This window comes from Trematomus bernacchii, unplaced genomic scaffold (genome assembly GCF_902827165.1).
Source record: "Trematomus bernacchii unplaced genomic scaffold, fTreBer1.1, whole genome shotgun sequence".
In the NCBI taxonomy this organism is placed as follows: Eukaryota; Metazoa; Chordata; class Actinopteri; order Perciformes; family Nototheniidae; genus Trematomus; species Trematomus bernacchii.
The window spans coordinates 4,396,374-4,423,938 of NW_022987973.1; the positions used below are offsets into that span (position 1 = coordinate 4,396,374).

Below are 27,565 nucleotides of genomic sequence, written 5' to 3' on the forward strand. Positions count from 1 at the left end.
TATAAGTCCCTGAAATAATACTCTGTGGGTAGTCTAACATGGAAACATAACACCGGCTCTTAGACACACTGTCTAATTTGCATATCAGTGTGTATCCGCAGAAATATGTGGGGAAGAATTCGCACTTGTTGGCATGATGTTGTGATGAGCTTATCCCTGGCTGTGGGAGATGTTGGTATGGCATGAATATTGTCCATCTCTCATCAAAGTGAAACAAAACCCAAATCCATTGTGCTCTTCTGATTTGTGAATTGTTTATAAGGTTATGATTTATAAAATAAGGAGTATGGCAATTAACTATCATTTAACTAAACTTCAAAAATACAGCTTAGCAATGAAAACATAAAGGAAAACCATGTATTTCTGACAAAATATCTTGATATATAGATATTACCATATCGTATGGTTGACTATTGGTGTTTTAACAAAATATTACATACAGTTTTTTTTACAAGTAATTATCAGAAAAAGGGATTTAATGACTTATATAACTTTACTTTACTGCAATGCAACCTTTGAATTACAGGAAAAGACAACACTTTTGCTATATTAAGATATCAAAGGTTGAGATGATCAATATATCTATATTGATAGCACTTCTTTAAACATTAATAATAATAATAAGTAGTAAGTATAAAATATGTTTGAATAACAGTATTTATCTATCCATCTATCTATCTATCCATCTATCTATTTATCTATCTATCTATATATCTATCTATCCATCTATCTATCTATCCATCTATCTATCTATCCATCTATCTATCTATCTATGGCTGAGAGGGGAGTTGCTGATTGTTAGCTGCTGCACTTGTCAATCAACTCAACTCCTTTACAACACATTGTAACAGAGATCCAGAGAGGGCCTCCTTTCTGAAGGATTTCTTCATTAATGTGTTGGAGCAGGTAGTGACGTCCGCAGAAAACATATGACTGCAGAGTGATACACCACCTCTTGAGTAGGGGGCTTGATTAACAACTTTAAGTGAAGCTGCTCTCTGTGCACAGCATCAATGTTTAGATCTGTTGCTGTCCCCCAAGAAGGCATTCATTCACAGTGGTGGACAAGTAGTCAGATCCTTGACTTAAGTAAACATTAGAACTTAAACAACAATATTTGCCCATTTGAAAAAATGTAACAAAATTGTTTTAACAACTAATTCATATGAATGCGTAATTACTTTTTCCATTAACCGTTCAAAATAAAAATAATTATAATGTAGTTTTTACAAAAACGCATAGCTTCATGTGTGAACATACTTTTGTATTGGTGCATAGAACACTAAACTATTATAATGATAAGTATAGCCTTACCAAAAGTTTGCCAATGAACAGGTGCCCTATTATCATATAGCTCACATGATTGCGCGACAATTCATTGTTAACAGTTAAACTATCATCAATATTATGCAAAATGAATCTTATGAAGATCATAAACATTTGGATGTTTCTTTCTTTCGGTGATCTCTAAGGGAAACCAAACACATGTGTGCACCAAACTACCCCCGTCTCCCCTAAAGTAAATGTGATCCACCACTGCTTATCCCTATGGATAACTCTCAGTCCATCATGTCAACACACACAGTGCTGCTGATGCATTGCTGTGTGTAGAGCTGGTGTTTTCTTATATCATTGCATACGTTTAATGACCCTGCCCATCTATAACTCCCTCTGGGGTCAGTGTATAGAAAAATGAGAAGCTTAATGTGGTTGCGTGTCCAATATGTGCTCTTTAGACCCCTTGAGGCTGATTGAAAGGCCTTTAACCTTAAGCTTTAACACTATTATCTGTGCCTGCCACAGTCTTTCCAGATACCCGTATGTGTGTTTAGCTATAGGACGCTGCTCCTAGCTGCTCATTTCATTTAACCAGTTGATTTCAGCCCCCTTCTCAATAGCATACAATGCTCCTATGTGGCGTGGCGTAAAATCTCTCTCTTGAAGCCTTTTATTTACACTCATCCCGACTTTCAGAGGTCCTGGTGCTCTTTCTCTCCCTCTCTGTATTAGGCCAATATACTATCAGTCATTCATCACCATGACGTGGCACACATTTTCCGATTACTGCAGCAAAGCGTGACTGAAAGGCATGGTGAGATGGAAAGTGACCCTCCCTCCCTCATTTATCAGTATCAAGGCGACATTTTAGCCTAAAACATAATTTATGCCAGGAGATTCTCTAATTGTGTCTTAAGGAAACAGCAGAAAGTTAAAAAAAACTCCTCCCATCTGATCAACCCCTGTATGTGTGTGTGTGTGTGTGTGTGTGTGTGTGTGTGTGTGTGTGTGTGTGTGTGTATGTGTGCGTGTGTGTGTTTGTGTGAGTGAGGTTAAAAAATTGTTTAACTGGAGGTCGATTGTTTAACTGAAGTGCTTCCCTATTGTCTGTGTGTGTGTATGTGTATCTGCGTGTGCGCGCGTGTGTGTGTGTGTGTGTGTGTGTGTGTGTGTGAGCAGGAGCTCTGTGACACGCAGGCGGACAACAAAGGCAGAGGTCTCGCGCCCCGCCGCCCATTCATCCCTTTCTCTCGCGAAGTAATTCCCATTGATTCTTATTGAACGGCGAGTCGCGAGCCCCTCGGGGGAGAAACCGTGTGATTTGTGAAGGGTCGCGAGGACAAGACACGCCCCTCCTCGAGCCCCGGCCATCTGCTCACCAAACACCAAAACACTAACCAACTACCAAATGGCTTCCATCATCCCTATCTCTCTATAAAGTCTCTCTCCTTTTACATTTTTTCTTCACCCAGTTCAGTACTTAAGTGCAGTTTTGAGGGTTTTGTACTTGAGTATTTTAATGTTGTGCTACTTTGTACTTCGACCCCATTACTGGGGTTTATTATTCGTTTACCATCTGTGATAAACACATTAATGCATCATATTATTATAAAATGGGTAAATCTGCATGAGTCGAATTACTTTTGGTACTTTAAGTATATTTTGATGCCAATACTATTGTTCTTTTATTTGAGTAACATTTGCAATGCAGGACTTTTACTTGTAACAGAGTATTCTTAGACTGTGGTATTTCTACTTGAACTGAAGTACACCATCTGAGTACTTCTCCCACCTGTGATCCCCACTCTTTATGTCTTTCTCCATTCTATCTGTCATTCCTATATCTCTTCCTCCTTTATCTCCCCCTTTATACAGGCCAAATGCCTCCATAGAGGGATGCTACTAGTTGCTTGATGGGACTCTGGGCCAAATCACAGTGGAGGCATGCGAGGGGTACGAGGTGGCCATATGGCCTGTGTGTGTGTGTGTGTGTGTGTGTGTGTGTGTGTGTGTGTGTGTGTGTGTGTGTGTGTGTGTCGTGCCAAGAAATGGATGGATGGCCGTCGTGGGAACCACCACAATATTGCCATCACACCGACTACCCTCACACTCAAACTCACACACACCCAAACACACAACCACACTCACACACACCGTTGCACATAGCATGGCAGCCTTTGGTCTGGTCAGTTACTTAAAGAAATCAAAGTTAACTCTGGATCATTCAATTTGAGCCAGAACAAATGTAACTCCACGTCTACGCTGATCAGGTTCCCACAAGCACAACCATAATACTGTTTTTTTAATCAGACAGGGTGCTGACTGAGATATCTAATTTGTGCCCTAGACTGAAAAGGTTTGATGACGGCTGAATGGAGACCGATATTCAATTACAGAAGTGTTTCAAATTCCTGTGGTGCTTTTTATTTCATTAGTCTGATTCATTGCATTTAGAGCTGTCACAAAATCAGATTGTTTATTAATCAATTATCATGGCAAAAATTATTCAGAAGAGCAATATTAATGTGCCATCTATAAAAACAAAGAGTTTTTTGTTATAAAAAAAAATAAAAAATCTGGTACAGAGAAAATCTGTAACAGTGCAAAAGCATATATATACTTATTATCTGATTGATCATTTAAAAACTGTTATCACATATGTATTTTTAATAGTGTTAATACCAATATTTTGAGAACCTTAATTGGATTCAAAGTCGATAGATGGTCGATAGATAGATAGATAGATAGATAGATAGATAGATAGATAGATAGATAGATAGATAGATAGATAGATAGATAGATAGATAGATAGATAGATAGATAGATAGGCAGGTGTTGATTATGATCATTCCTGCACTTATTGTAATGATAAATGGAGAGTCGGGCTAACTTGATGGATAAGACTCCCCAGCAACAACATCTCAGTCATATCAGAAACTTGAGACTCACGGTTCTCCTCCCCATCACAGCCACAGCGACCTGAGGCAGCACACCTACCATCCCAGTCAGGAATGTAACAACTTAAACCACCTGTTAGCCTCCACGTGTGACACAAACTTGTAGTATACCTGTGTTACAGTACAGACATGATATACTGACAGGAATATGAAAGATAGGAAGTCCATTTAGTGAAAAAATATTTAAGTAGTCTGTGTTAAGGTATCATTTTACTTTTTAGATTGGCTGTATTTTCAACATTCCTCTTAAATGTAACTGTGAATAGTTTCAACATAAACATATTTTGCCCACTTTGACATGTGTTTTATTCATCTGCATGTTCCATTCTTACATTAAATCTGTGTTTTTAATAATGTAAGGTAACTGATTAAGCAACATTGCCAAACAAACTTAGTTTTAAAACCTCTAATTTGAGGATATGCTGTTTTTTCTATGTCTTTTGGGACATCAAATTGAATATTTTTAAGCAATCTTCCCACATAACATTGTTATCACAGTTAAAGTCTTGCGTCACCATGAAATGTAATGTTTGATGTTGGCTTAAAACAAGCCAACAAACAAACAAAAAACCCTGCATTTTGAACAAATCGCACACTCCCTGCTCCCTGAGATCCCTGCCCTGTGGCCCCCCGGGGGTCCTTGGCCTTTAGTTTGAGAACCAGTGGCCTCCAGCAGCAGGATTAGCCAGGCCAGCTGCCCAGAGAGACCCTCGGCCCTGGACGCTGACACCAGGCCTGACCCCGGGGTGGCTACTATCAGCGACACTGACGGGATTTGGACAGCACTTGGTGTGTGTGTGTGTGTGTGTGTGTGTGTGTGTGTGTGTGTGTGTGTGTGTGTGTGTGTGTGTGTGTGTGTGTGTGTGTGTGTGTGTGTGTGTGTGTGTGTGTGTGTGTGTTGTTCATTCAGTTGGACAACTGTTGAGCCAGTACAGATTTGTGCAGCGGTGTTCTTTGTACGTGTGTGTGCGTGCTTGTATGGTCAATTCTTTCCGGGGGTTAACTGCTGATCCAGTACAAATGGGAGGGGTTGGGGGAGGGCTGAGGGCAGTCGTGTGCTCCTGGAACATCTGCCTCTGTTTCTCCTGAGTCAAGCTTTGGTCAGGAGTGGGGGAGGCAGCAGGGGGGAGGAGATGGAAGAGGAGAAGGAAGGGTCAGTGTAGGAGGAGGAGGAAGTTGAAAAGATACAACGTGAATAGGCGACAGACCCAAACACTGACTGTTGAAAATGGGATGCAGGATTATATAAACCCCTCTCCACCTCTGGTCTATTGTGTTCACATATAGGGGCATGAATTTAAAGCGTGTGCAGTGCTGAAGTGTAACTAAGTACATTTACCAAAGTACTTATGCTTATACTCGACTGCATCTCAGAAACAAATATTGTTATTTTTACTACACTACATTAGTCAGACAGCTGCGATTACTTTTCAGATAGCAGTCTTTAAGACACTTCTTGTCGAGTGAAACCATACATTAGCATACGTTTAGGTTAAATGTACTATTTTAAAGCTTTTTGGATGGACGAGAGTAAAATGCAACATGCAATGATGTATTAATGTAAAAAATACAAATTTGAAAGTTGTCTCAATTGTTATGGTAATTTATTTTTATATATAATCAGAGACAATGGAAGCTTACAGATTTTAAACAAAAGAGGCCCCAGAATAGAGCCTTGGGGAACTCTGTATGCCTGATTGTCGCTCAGATGTGTAATTACCTATATACTAGAAGTGCCTGTCATTCAGAGTTTCCTACTGTGCCAGGAAGTCCCACACAGCATTTTCAATTGATCTAGTAATATGTTGTGGTCAACGTTCACTACAGTACTGAGTTCCAGTAATACTACTGAAACTTTGCCACTATCTGTGTTTAAGTTGATGTCATTAAATACCTTAACACGATAAGTCTCAGTGCTGTGGTGTGGGTGACTGTGAGGCAACAGAACAGTTGTTTAGTGCCAATGTTTTTTTCAATATTACCCTAAAGCAGGTGGTTTGATGTGGGCCTAAAGTTTTTTTTGGCAATGAGTGCAGTTTACAGTGCTGAGACACCTCAGAGAACAGAAGTTTATGTCGCAGATCTAAATCCATGAGGTTTAGATTGATTTTTGTAATTCAAGTTGGCAGAAAATAAAGGTATCTACATGGGGAATTTCAGATCTTGAATAAAGTCCTTCAAGTTGTTATTTTTTTTTTTTTTTTTTAACTGTTTATTTTCATTTTAACAAAACAAGATAAGACAAGACATATCCTGACATAAAGTTGTTATTGTTAATTCGATAAAACTGTGTCATATCTTGGTCCTGGGTGACATTGTAGGCCTTATTAAGACTTAACCATCACAAAAAGCATTATTGGTGGGTAAAAACACTATGTTGCTGATCTGGAAAGATACAATTAATTTAAAAAATAGCACTCAATCTGTTGACAGAACAGAAAGAAAAAAAGAAAACTTTTAAAGGATAACGTCAAACTGCATTTACAACTATACAGTATGTGCTTGTATACGTTGTAAGCCTTGGTCATCGGTTCGTCTTTATTTTGTGTGACTACACTACGGTTGTATGTTGATGTACTTTGTATTGCATGGTTGTTGTTTATGTTGAAAATAAAAATAGCAATTCAGTCTGATTATCAGGCTTTCAACCTGAACCTAAACCTGAGACATTACCTGGATCTTTAAAGTTTAAAAGTTTTGAACAAGGGCGAAGAGAAGAAGAGAGCAGCTGTTTATTCAACGTATTCACAGGTCTGCTGCCTGATTCATCAGGAGCAGAATCTGCTGAATTGGCCACGTATGAGTTCAACACCAGGAATTGGAATCACATTTTTCTGTTGTTCCATTGTATTTACACCAAAATAGAAATAGTACTAAAAACAAGGCCAAACAAACTGAACAAGAGTAAACATAAACATTTAGCTAATGTAGGCCTAGAAGTTGGTAAAACAAGATGAATACATATTTTTAAAGTATATACAGTATAAACACACTACAAGAAGGAAAACTAAATACAATGTAAGACTGTTTTTATCAATGGTAAACGACAATAAAATAGTGCAATGTTGTAAAAATATGCTGGAAGGACTTGTGTAACAGATTTTTCTAATACTTGACATTGGTTGATATTTACAGCATGTATACATGTCACCTTATAGACTTAAATTGGATCCTTGATCATTATAGTCGCAGGTGTTTTTGGAAACAGTATGAAAGCAGTCATCGTATCTGATTACTTACAGTATTACAACACGGACTGAACTGCTCCCCTCATCTTTGGAAAAGCCTTTAAAAAGACTTGAAGCTAAGAAATGTGTCTCCATGCAGGATTTTGAAGTTTTTTGAAGTACAATTGAATGATTTGGTTGGGACCTGTCACTGTGCGTAGCATTCGAACATTTCAAGACTTTATGCCTTACTTAAAGTTTTTCTTGTGGTAGTTGTTAACTTTTTATGTTGCCGTCTTGGGCAGGTCTCTCTTCTGAAAGAGATTGTTGTTCTTACCCCGTTAGATATGGGTTGAATCAATTATACACAGAAAACAAAACATTGCACAAGTTCTGTCTAAAACCAAGATGCATATGTGGTCTTCATGAGTTCAGTGGTCATAACTTTCCAGTGCAATAACGGGGGGCAGGTTTACAACGCAGCTCCTCCCTCCTTGAAGATCAGTTGACTAGGAGGGGCTGGATTGTCCTCCCAGTCCACAGAGCATCTGGCTGAGGAACGACAGATGCTGACAGCTGGACTGACACCCAGCATATGTCCCTTTCTTTATTCCTGCTCCACTCAGACAATAGAGTAGAAGGGACGGGGGTGCTTTGTGTGGAGAAGGTAGACCTAATAGCTTGTGACTCCAGAAAAGAGCCCCCATTCTCCAGGAGAGCCTGGAGAGCAATTAGCCCGTCTCTGATCCTAGCCTGGGGAGTTATTATGGGTGGACTGAGCCCACAAAAACCTCTATAGTCTATTCTCATTCATGCCACATTAAGATGTTTATTTTTTCATTACTGCGCCAGTACAATGATGATTTAAGTTTGTTGTCCAAATTGTGTTTCAGGGATAACTGCACACAGTATTTTATAATAGTATTAATCAAACACACAGGGTTGGCTAGTAACGGATTACATGTAATCGGGATAATGTTAACAGATTGCAATAAACAAATAGCTAATCAGTCCAGATAACATTAGAAGAAAATGCTGCAATTTGAGTTACATGGTTGAGGTTTATTTGATAACATTTCTGATCATGTCTTTAAAATAAAACAAATGTAAAATGATGAAACTTTAAACAATATGATAATGTTGGTTTGATTAAACAAAATCGGCACGAAACAAGTGACAATACAAAACAAGTAAAATATGATTTGTTTTTATAGTAGGTCACTTTTCTCAGGTTGCCCTTTTTTTTTTGCAAATGGTGACTTTACTTGAAAATGTTCGTAAAACTTTCAACAGAAAGACTATTTTTTTGTGTAAATGAATTATTTTCAATGTTTGATCCTGAAGAAGTCCACATTATTCAGATTAGATCGCCTATGTGATTACAAATGTAATGTATTCTATTCAATTCAGTAATTTCAGAGTAATCTGACCCAACCCTGCACACTTACTCTGGCCGCTACGTGCGCCGAGCACGTGTGCTTTGTTTTGCTACGTGATGACGTCACCCAATGCGTAACATAGCGGAAGTAATTTGAATTTACACCAAGTAGACACAACACGGATACATGCAGCTCACTTACACCAATATTAAAGTAAGTCTCTGCTATGCGAAGCAGTAATATGGGGCGAAAGTATTCACATACGAGTTTGTTTGTAAGCACAGGACACCCAGAAGCCTCGCAATGAATGAGTTTTTAGAGGTTAGGAGCTAAGCTAACTGTTAGCATTGAGATCTATTTTCATTGAATAGAGTCACAGTGTGTTTTTCTGCGAAGTGCAACTGAAACAGTCACACTCATGAAATTCATACACAAGATGTTACACATTGCCATTAAAGCGGCCGTTCAATACACTGCTGGTTACCTGACACGTTGTGAATGAACTCCCCTTTCTGTCTCTTCTCTGCAGGAATGGGTGTGAAAGGTCTTCAGAGCTTCATGGACCGCTGCTGTCCAGAGGCGTGTGTGTCTGTGAACCTGAGAGAAATGTCCCGACAACACGCTGCTAAAAGACAGACAGGCTGCACGACCACTGCTAACAGTACCAGTTGAGTTTATATCAGTGTGCAAGTAGTCATAGTCAGAAGTTGTGTGTATATTTTGGTTGTTCTGTTCATCTTTGTTTTAATGTTGTGTCTCCTTGCAGTTGTTTGTCATCGTTTTTAGTAGTTTTGTGTCTCTTTGTGGTTGTTTTGCCCCTTGTTGGTTTTATTTGATGTCTTGTTGCTGTGCATCTTTGTGTAGTGTTTCTGTGACTCTGTTGTTATTACGTGCATCTGTCTGGTCTGGGCAATGAGCCAATAAATTAGCTTAAATTTGAACAAATCAAAAATACATTTTATACACATCTTTTCATAATATAGATATTTATAGTATGACATTTGTTAAAGCATTTTATGTATCTTCTTTTGGCCAAGTCAAGTATCTTATTTTAAGCTATGGTAGTTGGTTACTTGATTACCAATACAAACGCTGCTGCTCCCAGCTACATACGTTGATTTATCATCAAGTGAAGCTGGTAGCTTGAATCCGTAGAGTAGTGCAAACAGGAATACAGACAAAGGTAAATCAGTGACAGCCAAGGATATCAGTGTGAATGGCTGGAATCAATCAGGAACACAATCTTGATGATCTAATAAAACCAAAAGAGTCAAAATGACAGTAAATTACAAATGTCTTTCTGTCAATCATTTGGGTTAGCATGCAGACCGGCACTTTGTTACAGTTGTGTTTCCCCTCCCATCAGGACCCACACTTGTTGTGGATGGTATGGCCTGCCTGCGCCACTGGTACTCGTGTAAAGATTGGGTGTGTGGGGGGCAGTGGAGGGAGTACATGGATGGGCTGAAGGGCTGGGTGGAGGCCTTCAGCTCAGCTGGCATCAGACTGGTCTTCTTCTTCGACGGAGTGGTGGAAGAGCAGAAGAGACGGGAGTGGGTGAGAAAAGAAACTCTGAACTTTTGGCGTTCAAATAATCAAACTTGAATATGGTGCAAGCCGGGCCTTTTTCTGTAGCACTATAGTGCAGATGTTAAGTTCAACTTCAACTTTATTGTCATCCAATCACATCCAAAGTATCCCTTTAATAATGTCATAGCATATCGGACACAAAGTATGAAACGGCTCTCATATTTAACTATTAACTTGCAGAAGGACTGTGATTTACTCAATTTAAGATCATCCTTCTGTGAACAACATCTCCTTCTGTCCACAGGTGAAGAGGAGACGCAGAGTGAACGGGCAGATTTCTAAACTGTTTCGTCACATCAAAGCTCAGGGAGAGCAGCCCGGTAGAGAGCTCTTTTGTCTGCCTTCTGGTCTGGCAACATTCACACGCTTTGCTCTCAGGTCAGCATTTTCAAGACCAATTACGATGAAATCACAGTCATCTAAACACTGTGAAAATAAGTTTCTAATTGTTCGCAAGTTATTTTACAATGAGTTGAATCTGATATCCAATAATCGTTCTTGTTATACTTTTCTTAATGTATATTTGACTGTTCGCAGGTCACTGGGTCAGGAGGTGTTTTGCTCAGTGCGGGAGGCTGACTATGAGATTGCCAGCTATGCTCGTCAGCATGGTAGTATGGGCATTCTGGGACAGGACTCCGACTTCATCATATATGACAGGTTTGTTAAATATTAGAGTAAATATATCGACCTAAAGGCATATTGTTTTCAATAACATTAAAATGAACTGATAAAACATTTGCACAGAGAGTTTGAAATTCATTGAACTTTACTATCTTTTAGGATCTGTTGATAATTCCATGCAATATGGGTAATACAAATAATAGGAAGAAATCAAGAATAGCTTTTTAAAGCAGGCTAATTCACATTTGAGTACCTGCTTACAGTTTAAGTGCTGAAATTGATTTATTGATTTTCGGGAATTTATTTATAAATTGCTCATGGAAAAAGTTGTATCTTTTAAAGTGCCCCCTGCTTCTCTGTGGCAAAGCTGCGGATACACAGCCTAACCACGGTCATGTACGACCGACAGAGGCTCTGCCAAACCATCGGACTGACTGTTGCCCAGCTACCACTGCTGGCCTGTCTCCTAGGTAACGACGTGGTGTCAGAGGATAAGATGCTGCACATCAGGAACAACGCCATGGCAACATACAGGTGACTTGGGTTTTACTTTGAGGGTTGCTCTTAGTTGAATTCATCTTTAAAAGTGGCTTTTAATCAATGTTTTTGTTTCTTAGGATAGACAACCCCACAGCACACTCTGGTGCTCCCCAGGGGCAGATGGTTATGGCTGTATCCCACCTCGTGAGCTCTGTGTGGGGCAGAGAGGAGCAAGAGACTGGGCTCATCCCTCAGACTCTGAATCTGTCAGCTCCTCACAGAGAGCTACTGAAGAGAGGCGTTCGCTCTTATTTACTACCTGGAGAGGAAGCTATTCAGCTCGGTGACATCTCTGCACCTTCCTCTGCCTTTGAGAAACATGTTAGTTCAGAAATATTAAAGGTATGTCCTGTACCTCCTTTAACTCATCAACGGAGAAGACCTGAGAGCCAAAACCTCCTCTGACTTAAAGGTCCCATGACATGGCCATTTCTACTGATCATAATTCCATTGTTGAGTTCTACAGATTTACATTGTTCAATGTTCCAAAATCACATTGGTTTCTCATACAGCATCTCTGTATAGTATGTGTATTCTCTCTGTCCTACACGCCTTGTTGGAGCTCCTGCCCCTCCCCCCCTCCCTATGAGCCCACTGTGCTCTGATTGGTCAGCTCGCCCACTCTGTTCTGATGAGTCGACCACCGTTACAGCGGAACATCAGTGTTTATGTGTTACAATGGCGTTTGTTAGAAACCAGAAAATGACACCAGTAATGACAAACAGATGAGAATGCTGCGTGGGGTCTGGGTGCCGTGTTGGCGGGACGTTGCGGGGCTCGCTGCTCCGCCCTTTGAGGCTTGAGGAGCGGACAGTGTGAGCTGTATTACTGGTGTCGTTTCCTGGTTGCTTCTTGCTTCGTGGGGTCTGCGAGACAGCGAGACACCGCGGAACTCAGCCTGAGCACACACACATACTCACAGCCTGGCTGTGTGCAGAGATCCGCGGAGATCCGCGGAGATCCGCGGAGCCGCGGCTGAGAAAAGATAAGGCTGAGTGAGTGTGTGTGCCGGCGAAGCTCCGCGGAGTACCACGGCTGAGAAAAGATAAGGCTGAGTGTGTGTGTGTGAGGAGCTCCGCGGATTGTTCCATTTGGACCTGGGTATCGTTACGTCACTGTACTCGGGAAGAAAAAAATGGAAAAAGAAAAATCTCTAACGAGGCGTTCTGGGGCAGCATAGACAGGTCTTTTCTGTGTTAGAGTTTTACTCGCTACAGGGTGTACTTTGAGGGTTTGTGACTTTGCAGACCGCTTACATGCATAAAAAGCTACATAACACACAAGGGGACGGGTAATAACCAGAAAAGCATGACATGGGACCTTTAAAGAGATATGCATATGGAGCATAAGAAGTGTGCAACATTTTTTCCTACTTTCAAATCTTTCTTCCAGTGATCAGCAACTCAACAAGTTATCTGTTACTGTAACACTATAATACACAATATATTACATATCAAATGATCTCATTATGTTTAAATGTGTTCTTCTCCAGGCCTGTAGAGAGAAGCATGTAGCAGCAGAGGGTTTCATGGTTTACAGTGTTTTGTGTGAGGGAGTGATTGAGTGTAGCAACACTCTGGAGGATGAGGAGGACACTGAGCTGCTGCCTCAGGCCCTCGTCTACAAGCCCTGCAGACAACGCATCTATGGGCTGCTGCTGCTCAACGGGCATGAAGGTAGGACAGTAGATTAATGGAGATCATAAATACATATATACACACAGACACAGATACACATGCACCCTGGCTAAACCATGCATTAAGTCAGAGAACAACAAATGTAACATACGGTCATAATCACAAAAATGTACACAAGCAAATGTAACTTTCTCAGGAGAGTCTCAAGTATACCAACCATGTAGTCATACTCTGTTTGGTTTAGGCCAGGTGTGACGCCTGGGAAGAGCGGCAGGAGGCCTGACATGGAGCACATAACACCAAGGTTACATTGCCGGATCATAATTTGTTCATAAATGACCTCTTTAGCCCTCCTCCTGCCAATTTCTACACAGATTTGATGTTTACAATGTAGCATTATCAGGTGGGAAAAGGGTGTGTCACCTGGAAGAGTTGATAGTGATTTTACTGCGTCTCAAACACATCTTATATCCACCACAGGAGGAAGTGACACTGTTAGTCTTAAGCTCTTACCGTACCAGTGGGCACGAATAAGGTCACATTTTCAAAAGTGTGGCATCAACTTGTTACCACAGTATCAGTTTAATGACATCCCAGCTATACGCCAGGTAAAAGTATGTTTGATATCAAGCAGGAATGATTCGAACATTAACATTTTCACATGCAGCTCCTCCGGGTAAAGTATAAATAATGTCAGGGTTGCAGCGCGTGTGTGAAACTGGCTGACCCTGACCCTAACTCTGACTCTGTGTTTTCAGGCAGCAGGGTCGACCTTCCAGCCATCAGGGAATGGTTCGTCTACGCTGGAAACGCTCTGAAGGAGCCTGACATGGTCCATCCCGTTCCAATCAGCCTCCAATGTACTGTACCTGCTGTTTTCCTCACATACTTCACATACAAAATCTGATTTCCATCTAGTAACGCCAGGTGATGATAATTAAGACGATGAGGACATGAGTGTTTTGGAATGCTTCCTTGGAATGATAATTTCCTCTATAATTAAATTATTCCTCGGCATCAATGAGTGTCGGAAAGGCTGTGAGAAGCTTCGCCTGGTTGTGCTTAATACATTAAAAGCATTTGCCTCATTTCCTGGAGTGTTTTCCAAAACAAAGACAGCATGTTTTTCTCTGTTTGAATGTGTAGATAATCCGCCCGTTCTGGACTTGTTATGGTTCGGTAACGGTCCTGAGGTTTCGTCTCTCCGCCTGAAGTCCTTCCTTTCGATGTTTGACTGCCAGGAGCTTTCAGAGTTATATGGAGCTGTTGAAGACTCTCTCCTGGCTGCTCTCTGCCTCGTCACCTACATAGCCCTCCAGGTATCACCAACTCTTTCGTTTTTCTTTGATAGTTTTTAGGATAAGGAAGGAAATAAACAGAGATCAATAGCCTAGCTCAAATACATGCAGAGGAGGGATTATTTGAGTAAGATGAATTTAACAGGAACATGTGGAAATACTTTGTCTAACTACATTTAGTCCAAAAAGGGAAACTGAAAAGCCCACTTAAGATTTGAACAAGCAGTCCAATGATTTCATTATGGGACTTATTACTCCCATATCTCAAGAATCATATAAATGTGTCAGAATGTATGTCTATAGAAACAATGAATGGAAAATGTCATTACGTTTTATGTTATTTTAATTGAAAATACATACGTGGTTTTCTCCCTGGTGGGTGTTCTAATTGCTAAAACACATGAACACATTATTAGTCATGGATACTTCACTGAGATTTATGTGGCTGTTCTGGTTTTCATTGGTCAGGCTGCATGTTTGGCCTAGCCTTCAATGAATATGTTAAAATGCTCAATGAGGAGGCATCAGTTTCTACCGAGGCATTTCAGTCCAGATAATGGCAGTGTATGGGCAGTAAAGCTACACCTGGTGATTTATGTAAACAGAAAATGAAAGACTAAATATATTTGGTGACAATTAAACACACAAGTCAGCTTTTGATTTGGGATTTACTACAGCAGTATATACAGTAATTATTCCACCCTTTGTCAACTTGTGATTTGGAGTTAAACATCACTTGTTGACAGTCTGTTCTCTGTTGTTTGGCTTAATGGTAGCCACTATCATGCAGGGCCCAGTTTAGCCGCAGACACTGGTCTTTGTAACTCCGGCTCTTGCGTCAACAACGGCTCTGATAACCACCCAGGAGCTTTGAATATCTTAAGAGCCAATACCTTATTCACCCTATTACAATTGGGTCCTTATTTTGGTTTTACATTGTAATGTGTCCTTTTTGTAATTCTGTTGTAATGCCTTGTTGTCCTAGCACAGAGATAACTTTTCAAAGTTTGTTAAAGAAGCAGAGATTTGTGTTTTTGCTTTGTACATACTGCATATACGTCATCTGATTGAGCTTTAACACACAATAAATCACGGGAGCACAACACCTGGATAAAGGTGCATGCGTCATTTTGCAGAATCTAAACACAAATTACACTGTCGATTCATTTATCAACTACAAAACAAAAAGACAAAAAATGTATCTCCAAAGAAAATAATCAAAGTGCTTTTATTGAAACATCTTTGTGTATAAGAAATATACAATACTTTAGTTTAGTTTCAAGGAACTGTAATCAATCATTGCATTCCAATAAAATCGTCGGATTGAAAAAGAAAGTACATATTTTTTAGCAGATCCAGAGATATCGTCTATTCAAAATATGTTGCCTTTATTACCTTTTGAATTAAAATGCTACATCTTTTCTAACAAAATAGCAAGCAAGCCAACTTTTTCAAGTCACAGGTGAGAATATTCACAATTAAAAAAATAGTGTTTTATTACAAATCGCAATAAAATCCTGTTGCCCAATTCCTAGAACCAACCACATTGTTTTTACAGTAAAAAATGAACTTAAAAACACAACAAAAACACATGAACAGTGACCAGAATCAAACATACAATCTGTGATATTTTTACAAACCAGCTAAATGTTAACCAAATTCTACCCAGAAGCACTTTTTTTATACAGATTTGAACAAAGTGCTTACAAACACTTACATTAACAGGCAGCCTTTTAGACAGATTTAGATGGACACTTGAAGCCAATCATTTAAATGGATGAAGGACCATCAGACAGACAGAAGAGCATCTTGTCAGGCTGCCGTTGGATGAGTGGTCAGGCCGACAGACAACAGTAGCTGTTGTTGTCTAATCGCTGCTGCATTCACATTCCCTCGTCACTCTTCAATTTAAATAACTGCAGGGTTTGTTTTGTACACACAACTGGGCAGCCTTGTTTCTGCATCCAGCATTGTTCCTTTCTCTGTTGAATTGTTGCACAGACAGCAGACCAAACAAACTGAGCCACACAGAACACACACTGGATGTGATTGAATTGGCTAACCATATATTGTCCACTGTGCGGGTGTGTGTGTGTGTATGTATGTGTGGTGTGTGTTTTCAGATACAAACGTTGTCTCAGGAGGACTGTGATGCTTACCTGAGTCAGGCTGTGTGTCTGAGACTTAAATCCCCAAAGGAGCTTCAACATATCAAGGTTAGTAACAAACACACATTCTTCAATGCTTTTTTTTCCTTCAGAACAGATCAGTTTTCAGATTTCTACTCACTGGCTTCGTCCTGATGCACCCTCAAGTTGTTGAGTTTCCTGCCGCACAAAGACAATGTGCCCTGCAGTTGACTGTAAACAAGGCCTTTTTGTGGCAAACACAGTGGAGAAAGTGTTTCCAGTTATAGAAAGTGAGGAGAAAATGGGGACAAAACATAAATAAGCTGCTGATTGTGCCCCAAGAAAAACAAACAAACAAACAAATAAACAAACAAATAACCCAAAACAATTCTTCTTCAACTGCAGTATGTTTGTATTGCTAATGGTCATTTTCTGTTTAATTTTGGGCGACTGTGAAGTGAATGTCAGTGTATTTAAGTCTCATCGAATCTGCTGCTCAATGATGAAGAACTGATGTTCAGAACGACGTGATTGGACAGAAATTGACCGGAAATTATTTATAAATAATTTTGACAATTAATTTAGTTATGTATAAAGTAGAAACACTGAACTCTTTCCTTTTCCAGTTTCCTAAATGTGAGGATTTGCTTATTTTTCTCCTCCAACTTTATTTGAATATGTTTGGGACTTATTTAAACGTGCTCCATTAACTAAGGCTTTTTCCCACAATTCTTAGTTAATAGTCCGTTAAATCATAGGAGTAATTCATAGTTGATCATTCATTCGATAATACCTATACTCAATAGTTGCAGTCTCCATCTGGACAGAAACGTCCCTGAATCAGCGATGCTTCATCTGACTCATGAACTCTCACAGACTCGAGGATCAGAGAGTCAGCTGTGCTTTTCCATTCTCTGGGAAAACGGCTGTGCTGTTTGCTGCCTTGTTGTAGCGCCATTTATTTTTACTGCTTAATTACCATACTTATGTCTAGTAATTTGTATTTTTGGTGCTCGACTGTTTTCTACACAATAATTAGGGCTGGGCGTTGATTTGAATATGCAGTCTGGGAGAGGTTCAGAGTTGCAGCATGGGGGTTAACTGAGTAACTAGTGTATGGATTACCTACACACACACAAATTCAACACATGAGTATGCTCACATATGCACTCGGAGGTGGTTCAACACACACGCATTGCTATTTGATGTTTGTGTGTGTTTGTGTACACAGTGGCTTGCTCCCTTCAGCGCATCACATCAGACCTGTCCCTTCACTACACACCCCAATAACAAGTTTCTTTTAATTCAAATGTAAATAGTGTGTGTGCATGAGTGCGTCTTCTGAGTGAAAATTAGCGGCACCATTTGTGTGTGTGTGTGTAGGGGAAAGGGGTTGTGGGTAGTTTTGGGGATATGTTGGGTTCGTTGCAACATTCCTCCCCATGGGACTGTGTGTGTGTGTGTGTGTGTGTGTGTGTGTGTGTGTGTGTGTGTGTGTGTGTGTGTGTGTGTGTGTGTGTGTGTGTGTGTGTGTGTGTGTGTGTGTGTGTGTGTGTGTGTGTGTGTGTGTGTGTGTGTGTGTGTGTGTGTGTGTGTGTGTGTGTGTGTGTGTGTGTGTGTGTGTGTGAGACCTAGAGAGTGTGCTGGCGACAGTCGCCTGTCTGTCCTGGCTGACGCTCACCACATGGAGCTATTTACACCAAGCACACTCCGCCCCGCTGGACACACACACACACACACACACACACATACACGTTTCTGTCTTTGTCTCTCTGTCTTTGTGTGTTCTCATATTCTTTTTCTTTATATTCTCAACCACTTTCCCTTTTTTATATCCCTCTTCACGTTGCTCTTTATCTCTTTTCTCTCCCTCTCTCTTTGTCGCAGTGTGTTTGTGTGCTCTTTCAGGCTTTTGTGTCTCTGTCCAGTGGTTCATTGTTTTCAGAAGGTGAAGCTCTGTTTGACTGGAAGCAGGTGGCAGGCAGGGCTGTGAGTGTGTGTGTGTGCGTGCGTGTAATCACTGTTATCAGTGCTATCTGCCAGAGGACAGGTGAGAGCAGAAAGCACACACACACACACACACACACACACACACACACACACACACACACACACACACACACACACACACACACACACACACACACACACACACACACACACACACAGGGAGAACATCTGCATGCTGTCGTCACAGTTAGCTTGCTCTCAGCTTCTTCTTCATCCTCTTCATCTTCTCTTTCTTTATTGTCCTCCTCCAGTATCTTCTTTTCTTCTCGCCTTGTATGGTCTTTGTCAGCAAACAATGTACCCTTAGCCCTGTTTTCCCCTTAATGGGTCAACTGAAACTATCATAAATAACAAATTAAAAGGACTAGCATTCATATTTAACATAAAACAAGTAAATATAGGTTGACTAATTGTTTTTCGTGGTATATTTCAATTAAGGTTTATTTAATTGGTTTTTGGTTTTTATGCTTTTTTTAATGCTGATTGAAAGAAAATGAAAAAATTCACATCTTTCGTAAACATAACATAAAATAGTGCTTTTTCAAGATTCTTGACTAATTGATTAGTCGACTCAGAATGAATTGAGTCAACTAAGACAGACATTTTCTTCTGTTAGTTTCTATAAAAAGCGTGAAATTCAGAAACCAGACCAGCCAATCACTTTACCTTGCTGCTCGTGGCAGTGAAGTGGGTGGTCTGCGTCGCACATAATTGTCTGATTTATGCTTCAGGATTGAGAAAATAAGGTTGTGCACATTTGGGTTGGGAAACACTAATTATTGAAGCAGCTGTGAGTAAACATTTTAGAAATTTGTTCTGGATGGTGACACTAAGCATATTGAAGAAACAGATGGCTCTCTACAGCGAGACTGTTTAACTGATGCTATGCTGCAGAGACCTATGCTAAGAAAGCTATATATACCATCAGGCATTGCACTTAAGGATAAATGGTACACTGAAGAGAGGAGAAGGAGTAAAAGTGTTTATTGTGAGATAAAATTCCACTTGTGAATTACTCCAAGCATTTTGTAAACAAATAACTCAATACAACTTTTTTTTTTTGGCTCATTTATTATGGATTGTCCGCTAACATTGATCTGGATTGAATGAATTGTGCAACAGCTATTATGTAACAGTACAGAGAAATTATCTGAGTATCCAAAAGTGTTTTCTTTTGTTACACCGATTATATATTCCGCTATCCCTGGATTGTGTGTAGGAAATGAATGAGTGATTTCAGACAGACAGTGCTGCAGTCATAGTTGTCTTATCTTTAAGGCACATAGTCTCAAATTATCAAGCCTCCTGATGAAGATGAACTAACAACCAAATGTAAAACCAAACATTTCTTCCATGTTCTTTCTCAGTTGCCATTCCTGTGCAGTCGGGCGGTGCAGCTTGGCTCTCTCTACGTCCGGGGGCTGGCCCACCTGTTGGGGGCTAACTGTGCGAGCGGCGGCCCGCTGCCCGGCGCCGCCCTCATGCCTTGGAGCAGCTTCGATGGACGGCTGTTCCACTCAAAGTACCTGCTGGCTCACAGTGGCTCAGACAACACTGTGCTGCTGGACCGCGATGTGAGTGGAGATGGAAAACAAAAAGGGGAATGTGTGTGGTTGTGTTGTATGTGGCATGCTTTTGGGGAGAGACAAATATTACACAGATGTCTTCTGTTGCAAAACTTTTACAATAAATGAAAAGATTGATATTGAGATGTAATCCATTGTGTGTTTTTGTCTGACTCTCTCCAGCCGTTCTGTTTGTCTCAGTTTCTCTGCCTGAGAGAGAAACTTACAGAAACCTGCAGGAAGCGAGGCAGAGTCCTGCAGTCCAGACCCAAAGCACCACAACAAGCTCCTGGACCTCCAAACAGAGACAGACACACAGGTGAGACACAAGACTGATCATTAGAGATTAACACTAGCCATTTACAACCTTAGCCAACTTTACAAGTTGTTTCCAGTAGGGCAGATAATGAGAATCCTTGAGATGTGTCTTAAAGGTCCCATGACATGGCCATTTCTACTGATCATAATTCCATTGTTTTGGTCTACTAGAATAGATTTACATTGTTCAATGTTCCAAAATCACATTGGTTTCTCATACAGCATCTCTGTATAGCATGTGTATTCACTCTCTGTCCTAAACGGCTTGTTGGAGCTCCTGCCCCCCCCCCTCCCTATGAGCCCACTGTGCTCTGATTGGTCAGCTCGCCCACTCTATTCTGATGAGTCCATCACCGTTACAGCGGAACATCAGTGTTTATGTGTTACAATGGTGTTTGTTAGCAACCAGAAAATGACAAACAGATGAGAATGCTGCGTGGGGTCTGGGTGCCGTGTTGGCGGGATGTTGCAGGGCTCGCTGCTCGGCCATTTGAGGCTCGAGGAGCGGACAGTGTGAGCTGTATTACTGGTGTCGTTTCCTGGTTGCTGCGTGGGGTCTGCGAGACAGCGAGACACCGCGGAACTCAGCCTGAGCACACACACACACTCACAGCCTGGCTGTGTGCAGAGATCCGCGGAGCCGCGGCTGAGAAAAGATAAGGCTGAGTGAGTGTGTGTGTGTGAGGAGCTCCGCGGGTTGGTCCATTTGGACCTGGGTATCGTTACGTCACTATACTCGGGAAGAAAAAAATGGAAAAAGAAAAATCTCCAACGAGGCGTTCTGGGGCAGCATAGATAGGTCTTTTCTGTGTTAGAGTTTTACTCGCTACAGGGTGTACTTTGAGGGTTTGTGACTTTGCAGACCGTTTACATGCAGAAAAGGCTACATAACACACAAGGGGACGGGTACTAACCGGAAAAGCATGACATGGGACATTTAAAAGTGATTTGTGCCTTTTATTTTATTCTCCTTCCTAACTTTTACTCAAAATTCACTCTGTCTCTAAATGTTTTTTCTTTGTTCTCTCGTGTAACATAATTATGTTCTATTTATGCTGGGACTCTTTGGAAAAAGAGTTTTTGATCTTGTGACCATCTTGGCTAAATAAAGGTCAAAGAGAGAAAACGTTTTGACCTGAATTAAGAAATGTTTGGGTGTTTGTAGGGCGCCCTGGTGGCCCAGTGGTTAAGATGCATATTCTGTAACCACAACGTAGCCTGTGCAAATCTGTCTGGAGACCTTTGTGGCACGTCACCCTCTTTGTCTTCCCATGCATACTTTTATACTGTAAACCAGCCAATAACTAAGCAAAATGTCCCTCTATAAACATTATAAAAGTAGAATTATGATGTTTGTATTGTTTTATGCTCATGTGGCTCTAGTTTTGGAGCTAGTCTTTATTTCGAATGACTGTCCGAAGTACAGAGAAGTAAAACGTCCCGCAGTGATGTGTTCGTTAGAAGTTAGAAACACGCTGTGGCTGAAATGAAAAACTGATGAAAATACTGCTGGAGCCAAACATTGCACTCTGACAGCTCATCTGTGGTTGTAGTTCTCTGGTGCCCCTCACCGAACCACATTACCCAGAGGGCCGCGCTGTAACGAGCTCCATGTGTGCTGCGGCCTTAATGCATACCACCCTGTGCACGTGCACACACACGCACACGTGCACACTTAGCTCCAGACGTGCTTTGTCAGTGCACTAGTAATAGTAGGTTTCTGTTTATAGGCTGAGAGAGCTCTATTTTAAGACTCACAACAAGACTCACTGATTACAGGCCTCTCTCTTCTGTCCCCCCCCTCTTTGTGCTCCCCTTCCCCACAGTCGTTCCCCTCCGTATAACTTCTCATCCTTTTATTTTTCTTGATTTTTTTTCTCAACCCTTTCTCTCTGTTTCTTTCCACTGTTATTCACTTTCTGGTGCTGCGTACAGAGCCTTGACATTCTCCAGAAGCTTTTCCTTGGTATTATTCACAGATTTTTAAACCCTTTCACCCTTACCCACCTACGACTTTGTTCGTGTTAGTGTGGCCTTTCTGAATATGATCAATCTCAGATATCTGCTTATGAATGCAGAATCTGTAAGCGACTGTATACTGAGCTTTTATAGTCTGAGTTGCATTTACCAATCAGGTTTAAGCAACCTTTGGTTGCATGCAGTTAAACAACTCCTACCCGATTCCCTCAAGATACTTTGTCTTTGGTCAGGCCATTGCAATTAAAAATGTGATCATAACTAGTCGAATACAATTTTAAAAAATCAGTCTCTGATACAAGTAGAAGAGGTGCAACCAACCTATTTTTGTAAGACCTGGAAACAGCTTTTGATTTTATGGTAATATGGCTACTTGTAAAACAGTTTTTGCCACTCAACACCAACTCCATTCTCGTGTCTCAAACTGCTCATCAGGATGTAAACAATGCACAGTAGAGTAAGTCTTGGCCAGGATATCCGCTTGCTACACCGGATCCCCCAAAGTATTGGCCGTTGACAGATAGTGCATGGTGTCTGAGATTGGAGCATGATGCTCTTCACTTGGTTGTCTTGTTCTCCCTTCACAGCGCGGTGGTCAGAAAATGACTCAGCAGTCATTTATTAAATCTGAACCCGCAGTTTCTTTTCAACCCTGTTCCTTGTAAACCTTATCCATATCTCTGCCTGCCATGTTGTCGCAGAGTCTCCAAATTGCGCCAAACTGTCTGCGTTTTGCCCAAGTCAACCCTTAGTGGGTCTCATGAGGATGTTTCTGGTTTTATAGATGGAAGGCTATACACTCTTTATACCTCAGTGTTTCATTTCTGCCAGACTCAGACACCAATCATTACTACAGAACTGTGGGGATACAGAGAGTGTGTGTGAGAGTGTGTGTGAGACAGAGAGTTTGTGTGTGCGTGAGAGCAGTGGTGGCGCTATGTGGTATCGTTGAGGGCCCGGTTTGGTTTTTGTTTGGAATCGGGCCTGATGTTTAGTCTCCTCAGCAAATATCTCCTCTGCCCGCCTGCCCTTGCAATTACACTCTTTAACAGTGAATCCAGTATAGCTGCTCTCCCATGGCTCTGCAGTTTATTTCTGACAAAAAAAGTAAATAAAGTATTTTTAGATTGGTTCCCATTCGTGGAGCACATTCTTCTTCTATACTTGCATATCTCCTCCAAAGTGTCCTCTGATAGTGTTTTTCCATTAACTCTGTTCTGACATACACTACATTTCCTCTAATGTTACTTTTCTCCATTTTTGGGGGTTTTAGTCTGACTTTTCTTGAAGACATGCCCACCACAGAAACAGATCTTTAAAAAGTTGCGTTGCTTGTGGCCTGAGTGACACATCCACTTATGCATGGCATGCCTTCATGTGCATTTTCTTCTGCACTTTCACACCCAGTGATTGCATTGACGGTAGGACGGTGGCCGGATTTGGCCGCAGGCTACCGCTCCCTTTTGGCAGAGGCTTAACATGGACTTGGTGTTTTACATAAAGGTCTTTGTAATTGGTCTACAATCTTCCACAATCTGTCAAAGTTCCTTAAGTGAAAAGATTATCACAAGCTCTTCCAAAAGTAAGGATACAATTTATTGGTATCTAAACAGGACTAGGAAAACATTGAGCGTTTTCTGTCTGTTATTCAAGTTTGGAACGAATATTAGAGCAAGAGACCACGATTAACAAACATTTATTTCCTCTTAGTTTAAGTTTTTATATGTTAGATGACAGTTGATCATCCAGCTCTGGGAAACTCTTCTTTCTCTGGATAATTTGACCCCTAACACTGGTGTTTGAGATAGAGAGAGTGAAAAAAATGTACTACGATAAATGAATTCTAGGAAGCCATGCATGTGCACTGAGTTTGTGACTTCAATAGTGTTGAAAGATGCAGTCACTAAATTGTACAGATGTGTGTAGTTGAGAAAGTTAAAATTATTGTTTACTTCCAGGATTGGCTTAGTCCGAGAGCAAGAGGCGAGGACTCATTGGCAGTCTAGCTAAATAATGTACACATTTGGTTTTGGGACTACTAGTGTTATTCCATCACAAGATGATCTCTATTTCCTGCTCGCTTCAAGTGCCCAGAAAATCAAGCACAAAGTATTTCTCTATAAAATGTCAAGCCTAGTCCCCAATACATATAATATAAAATAAATACCCATCATACCACTAAAGTCCATTGCATTGCGACCATAGACAATACTGATAACTGAAGTTGACTTTGGCAGAGCAGTGTGTTCGAGTATGACTAATTGCTCATTGTAATAAAACACGTTCTTTTGGACTTTCCACTTTCAGGTGGTGGGGAGAACTGGAGCGAGAGAGGAGAGACGACCGGAGGAGGATGGAGGGAGAGAGGGGAGGCAAGAGGAGACCCTAATACATGTGAAAACAGAGAAAGACTGTGGGAGAGAGGAGGAGGAGGAATGAGAAGAGAACATTTTCACCCTCATCCCAGAGGTCGATCGCAACGCAGCAGAGGCAGATACCAGCTGGCTCCTAGGTAACCGTGTGGAAATCAGATCTTCGATACGATACGATACGATATACTTTATTGTCCCCGTAAGGACATTTGTTCTGGACTCCGTCCTGCAGTTCCACATACATGTACATATACAAACATAGTAAACATTAAAATACATACACATATCATCACTCATACACCTTTTGAACAAACACAATACACAGACGCACATACTGACAATGGCGACCTATTGCACAATCCTCATGGCCAACATTTAAAAAGTACATTTCATTACATGTGAATGTTAAGAAGCTTAAAGGGGACCTATCATGCAAAATGCATTTTGAAAACACAACCCTCTCTCTTTTCCTCCATACCCAAATCTCTAAAAACGGGGCTGCAACGGAGCTGATCCAGATTTGAATTTTTCTGACGTCAGAAACAGGGAGCTCCGCCTATATGGGCAACTCTCCACCTATCAGGGGAATGGGGGGTTGGGCCACGGCCATTGCCGCTCGAAAGCGCTGGAGACGCTGTTGTACATATGCCAGGCCTGTAAGTGGCGCTGTAGTCTGCCACAAAAGCAGCGAAGAAGACTTCTCACAGAATCAGCCCTTGCAAAAACAGGGCTGGAAAAGAGCAAATAGAGTGAAATGAGGCATGGCTAAAATGCATGATCTGTTTGGTATTTTGAAAAAAAAACTTCACAGACACGTTTTATATAGGTATGGCCCTACAATATATTATTCAAATATAGCATGATGGGTCCACTTTAATGGACATAGGTAGGAATGAGTGCTTATAGCGGTTCAGCCTACTCTTCATCTTCTTCAATGTTTCTTCTGTACTTATCTGCTCTAATGTCATTGTTCCTCTCCTCTCCTCTCCTCTCCTCTCCTCTCCTCTCCTCTCCTCTCCTCTCCTCTCCTCTCCTCTCCTCTCCTCTCAGATGGTCACAGCCTCCTGCACCAGGAACATAACCCCTAACAGAGTGGAGAGAAGAGGAGGATTAAAGGGGAGGATTTGAGGAGTTAAGAGGATGGGGAAGACGTGATGAAAGAAGCAAAGTAATCAAATTTCTCTGAACAAACTGATTAGTGAATTAACCCGTCGGGAATGTTTGTCTAAAGGATGCAGAAGGTAGATATACGGGGATTAGGAGGAGGCAGCATGAAGAGATTAGGAATAAATCATTCAATTTACCAGTTTAACTTGAATTTGTCTTTTTGTGCTCGAAATTGTCCTTACAGATTTTTTTTTTTTTTAAAGTCAATCATTTTAAAGCCATTACTTTATTTTAGGGCAACTTAACTGTCTCACAGTGCCAGAACATTTTAAATATACATGAGCACTCCCCAAACAAACACAGAAAGGCCACTTCAAATGGATTAATGGTTAATCCTCAAGGCTGTTTTTACCTCTTATCTCTCACAATAAAAAGAGAAAGATCTTAAAAGCTGTGTGTGTCCAGTGGCATAATCCTTTTAAGGGAATGGTTTCAACTGGATAAACAGTAACGCTGGTATCAAGTATCGGCTGGGATAGGGCTTCAGCGCCAGAGATTGACACACTTCTGTAAACTGATACCAGGAGCCGTTTTATACACAGAAGAATGGGAGTTTTCTGTAATGGATACAATAGATATTAGGTTATACGTAAACTGGTGTTTCCCCTTGAATTGTTACATCTTTTGTTTTCTTTCTTTCTGTCTCCTCGGAAAACACATGGAGGTCTTTCTTGTTGGAACAACCACTTTTATTCTGTGCATATAATGAAACGTTATTCTTGAATTAAATTAAGACCCAGAACCAGATGACACTATTCGACCTGACAACATTAAAACCTCACTGCATTGTACTAAAGCTGAGTGTGTGGTTTGTGTCTGTGTGTGTCTGTGTGTGGGATCGTTGGGTTGTTGAGGAATGTATAGCCTTTACAGCCGAGCTGACTGTCTTCCTGTAGCACCGTGAACGTCGTAAAACCCACCGGAGAGGAAAAGGATGCAGAGAAAGTTCCACAGCCTGAGTGCTTTCATTCCTCTGTGTTTGAGTGTGTGTGTGTGTGTGTGTGTGTGTGTGTGTGTGTGTGTGTGTGTTTTCCTATAAGCAGAGCATTAAAGAAATGTGAGAGTACATTTCTCAACAGATGGAAACATCTGAGGGGAAATCAGAGTGTTGACAAAGTGATAGTGAGACTTTGTCGTGGCTGAGTTACATCGCTTAACTCTCCTGAGGTTCAATGACACTCTCGTCACACAGGCCTACATTCAGGCTGCTTTAAGCTATATATCTTACATGCACTGAAGATACACACTTATCATTCTATTTTAATGCAGTATGGAAAAGATTTATCCTTAAAATAATGAACGCCAACAACACTGGAGGTATGTGAACCTCGAGACTCCACTATGAAAAGTAATAGTACATTTATGTCTCTCAAATATCCCTTCATAGGAATACTTTACCCCAAAAATTATCATTTGTGTACCAATTGCCTGTCTGTGTTACCTTGAATTTTGAAGGAAACTTTTTATTTCATGCCTTTATGACGAAGAAACAATACAAAAACTGAGAAAAGGTTAGTCTTTTGATATGGTTTTGCTTTTGTTAATGCAGCCCCACAT

The 27,565-nt window shown here is 40.9% G+C and overlaps 1 protein-coding gene across 2 annotated transcripts in view; it reads left to right on the forward strand.

Annotated features, from left to right (window-relative positions):
- fam120b (family with sequence similarity 120B) overlaps window positions 1-26,804 on the forward strand; it is a 30,959-nt gene extending 4,155 nt beyond the window's left edge. The window contains exons 1-15 of one of the 2 annotated variants that reach the window (XM_034116981.1): window positions 8,908-8,994; window positions 9,311-9,448; window positions 10,148-10,338; window positions 10,616-10,749; window positions 10,909-11,031; window positions 11,338-11,529; window positions 11,613-11,877; window positions 13,028-13,211; window positions 13,931-14,032; window positions 14,319-14,491; window positions 16,594-16,686; window positions 19,977-20,183; window positions 20,358-20,493; window positions 24,777-24,981; window positions 25,892-26,804. In XM_034116981.1, the coding sequence (XP_033972872.1) occupies window positions 9,313-9,448; window positions 10,148-10,338; window positions 10,616-10,749; window positions 10,909-11,031; window positions 11,338-11,529; window positions 11,613-11,877; window positions 13,028-13,211; window positions 13,931-14,032; window positions 14,319-14,491; window positions 16,594-16,686; window positions 19,977-20,183; window positions 20,358-20,493; window positions 24,777-24,981; window positions 25,892-25,922 (2,172 nt within the window). In that variant the 5' untranslated portion in view covers window positions 8,908-8,994; window positions 9,311-9,312 and the 3' untranslated portion in view covers window positions 25,923-26,804. Of the gene's footprint in view, window positions 1-8,907; window positions 8,995-9,310; window positions 9,449-10,147; window positions 10,339-10,615; window positions 10,750-10,908; window positions 11,032-11,337; window positions 11,530-11,612; window positions 11,878-13,027; window positions 13,212-13,930; window positions 14,033-14,318; window positions 14,492-16,593; window positions 16,687-19,976; window positions 20,184-20,357; window positions 20,494-24,776; window positions 24,982-25,891 lie in introns of those variants that run through there. The other variant, XM_034116982.1, reaches the window with a different exon arrangement.
- Window positions 26,805-27,565: the final 761 nt, after the last annotated feature.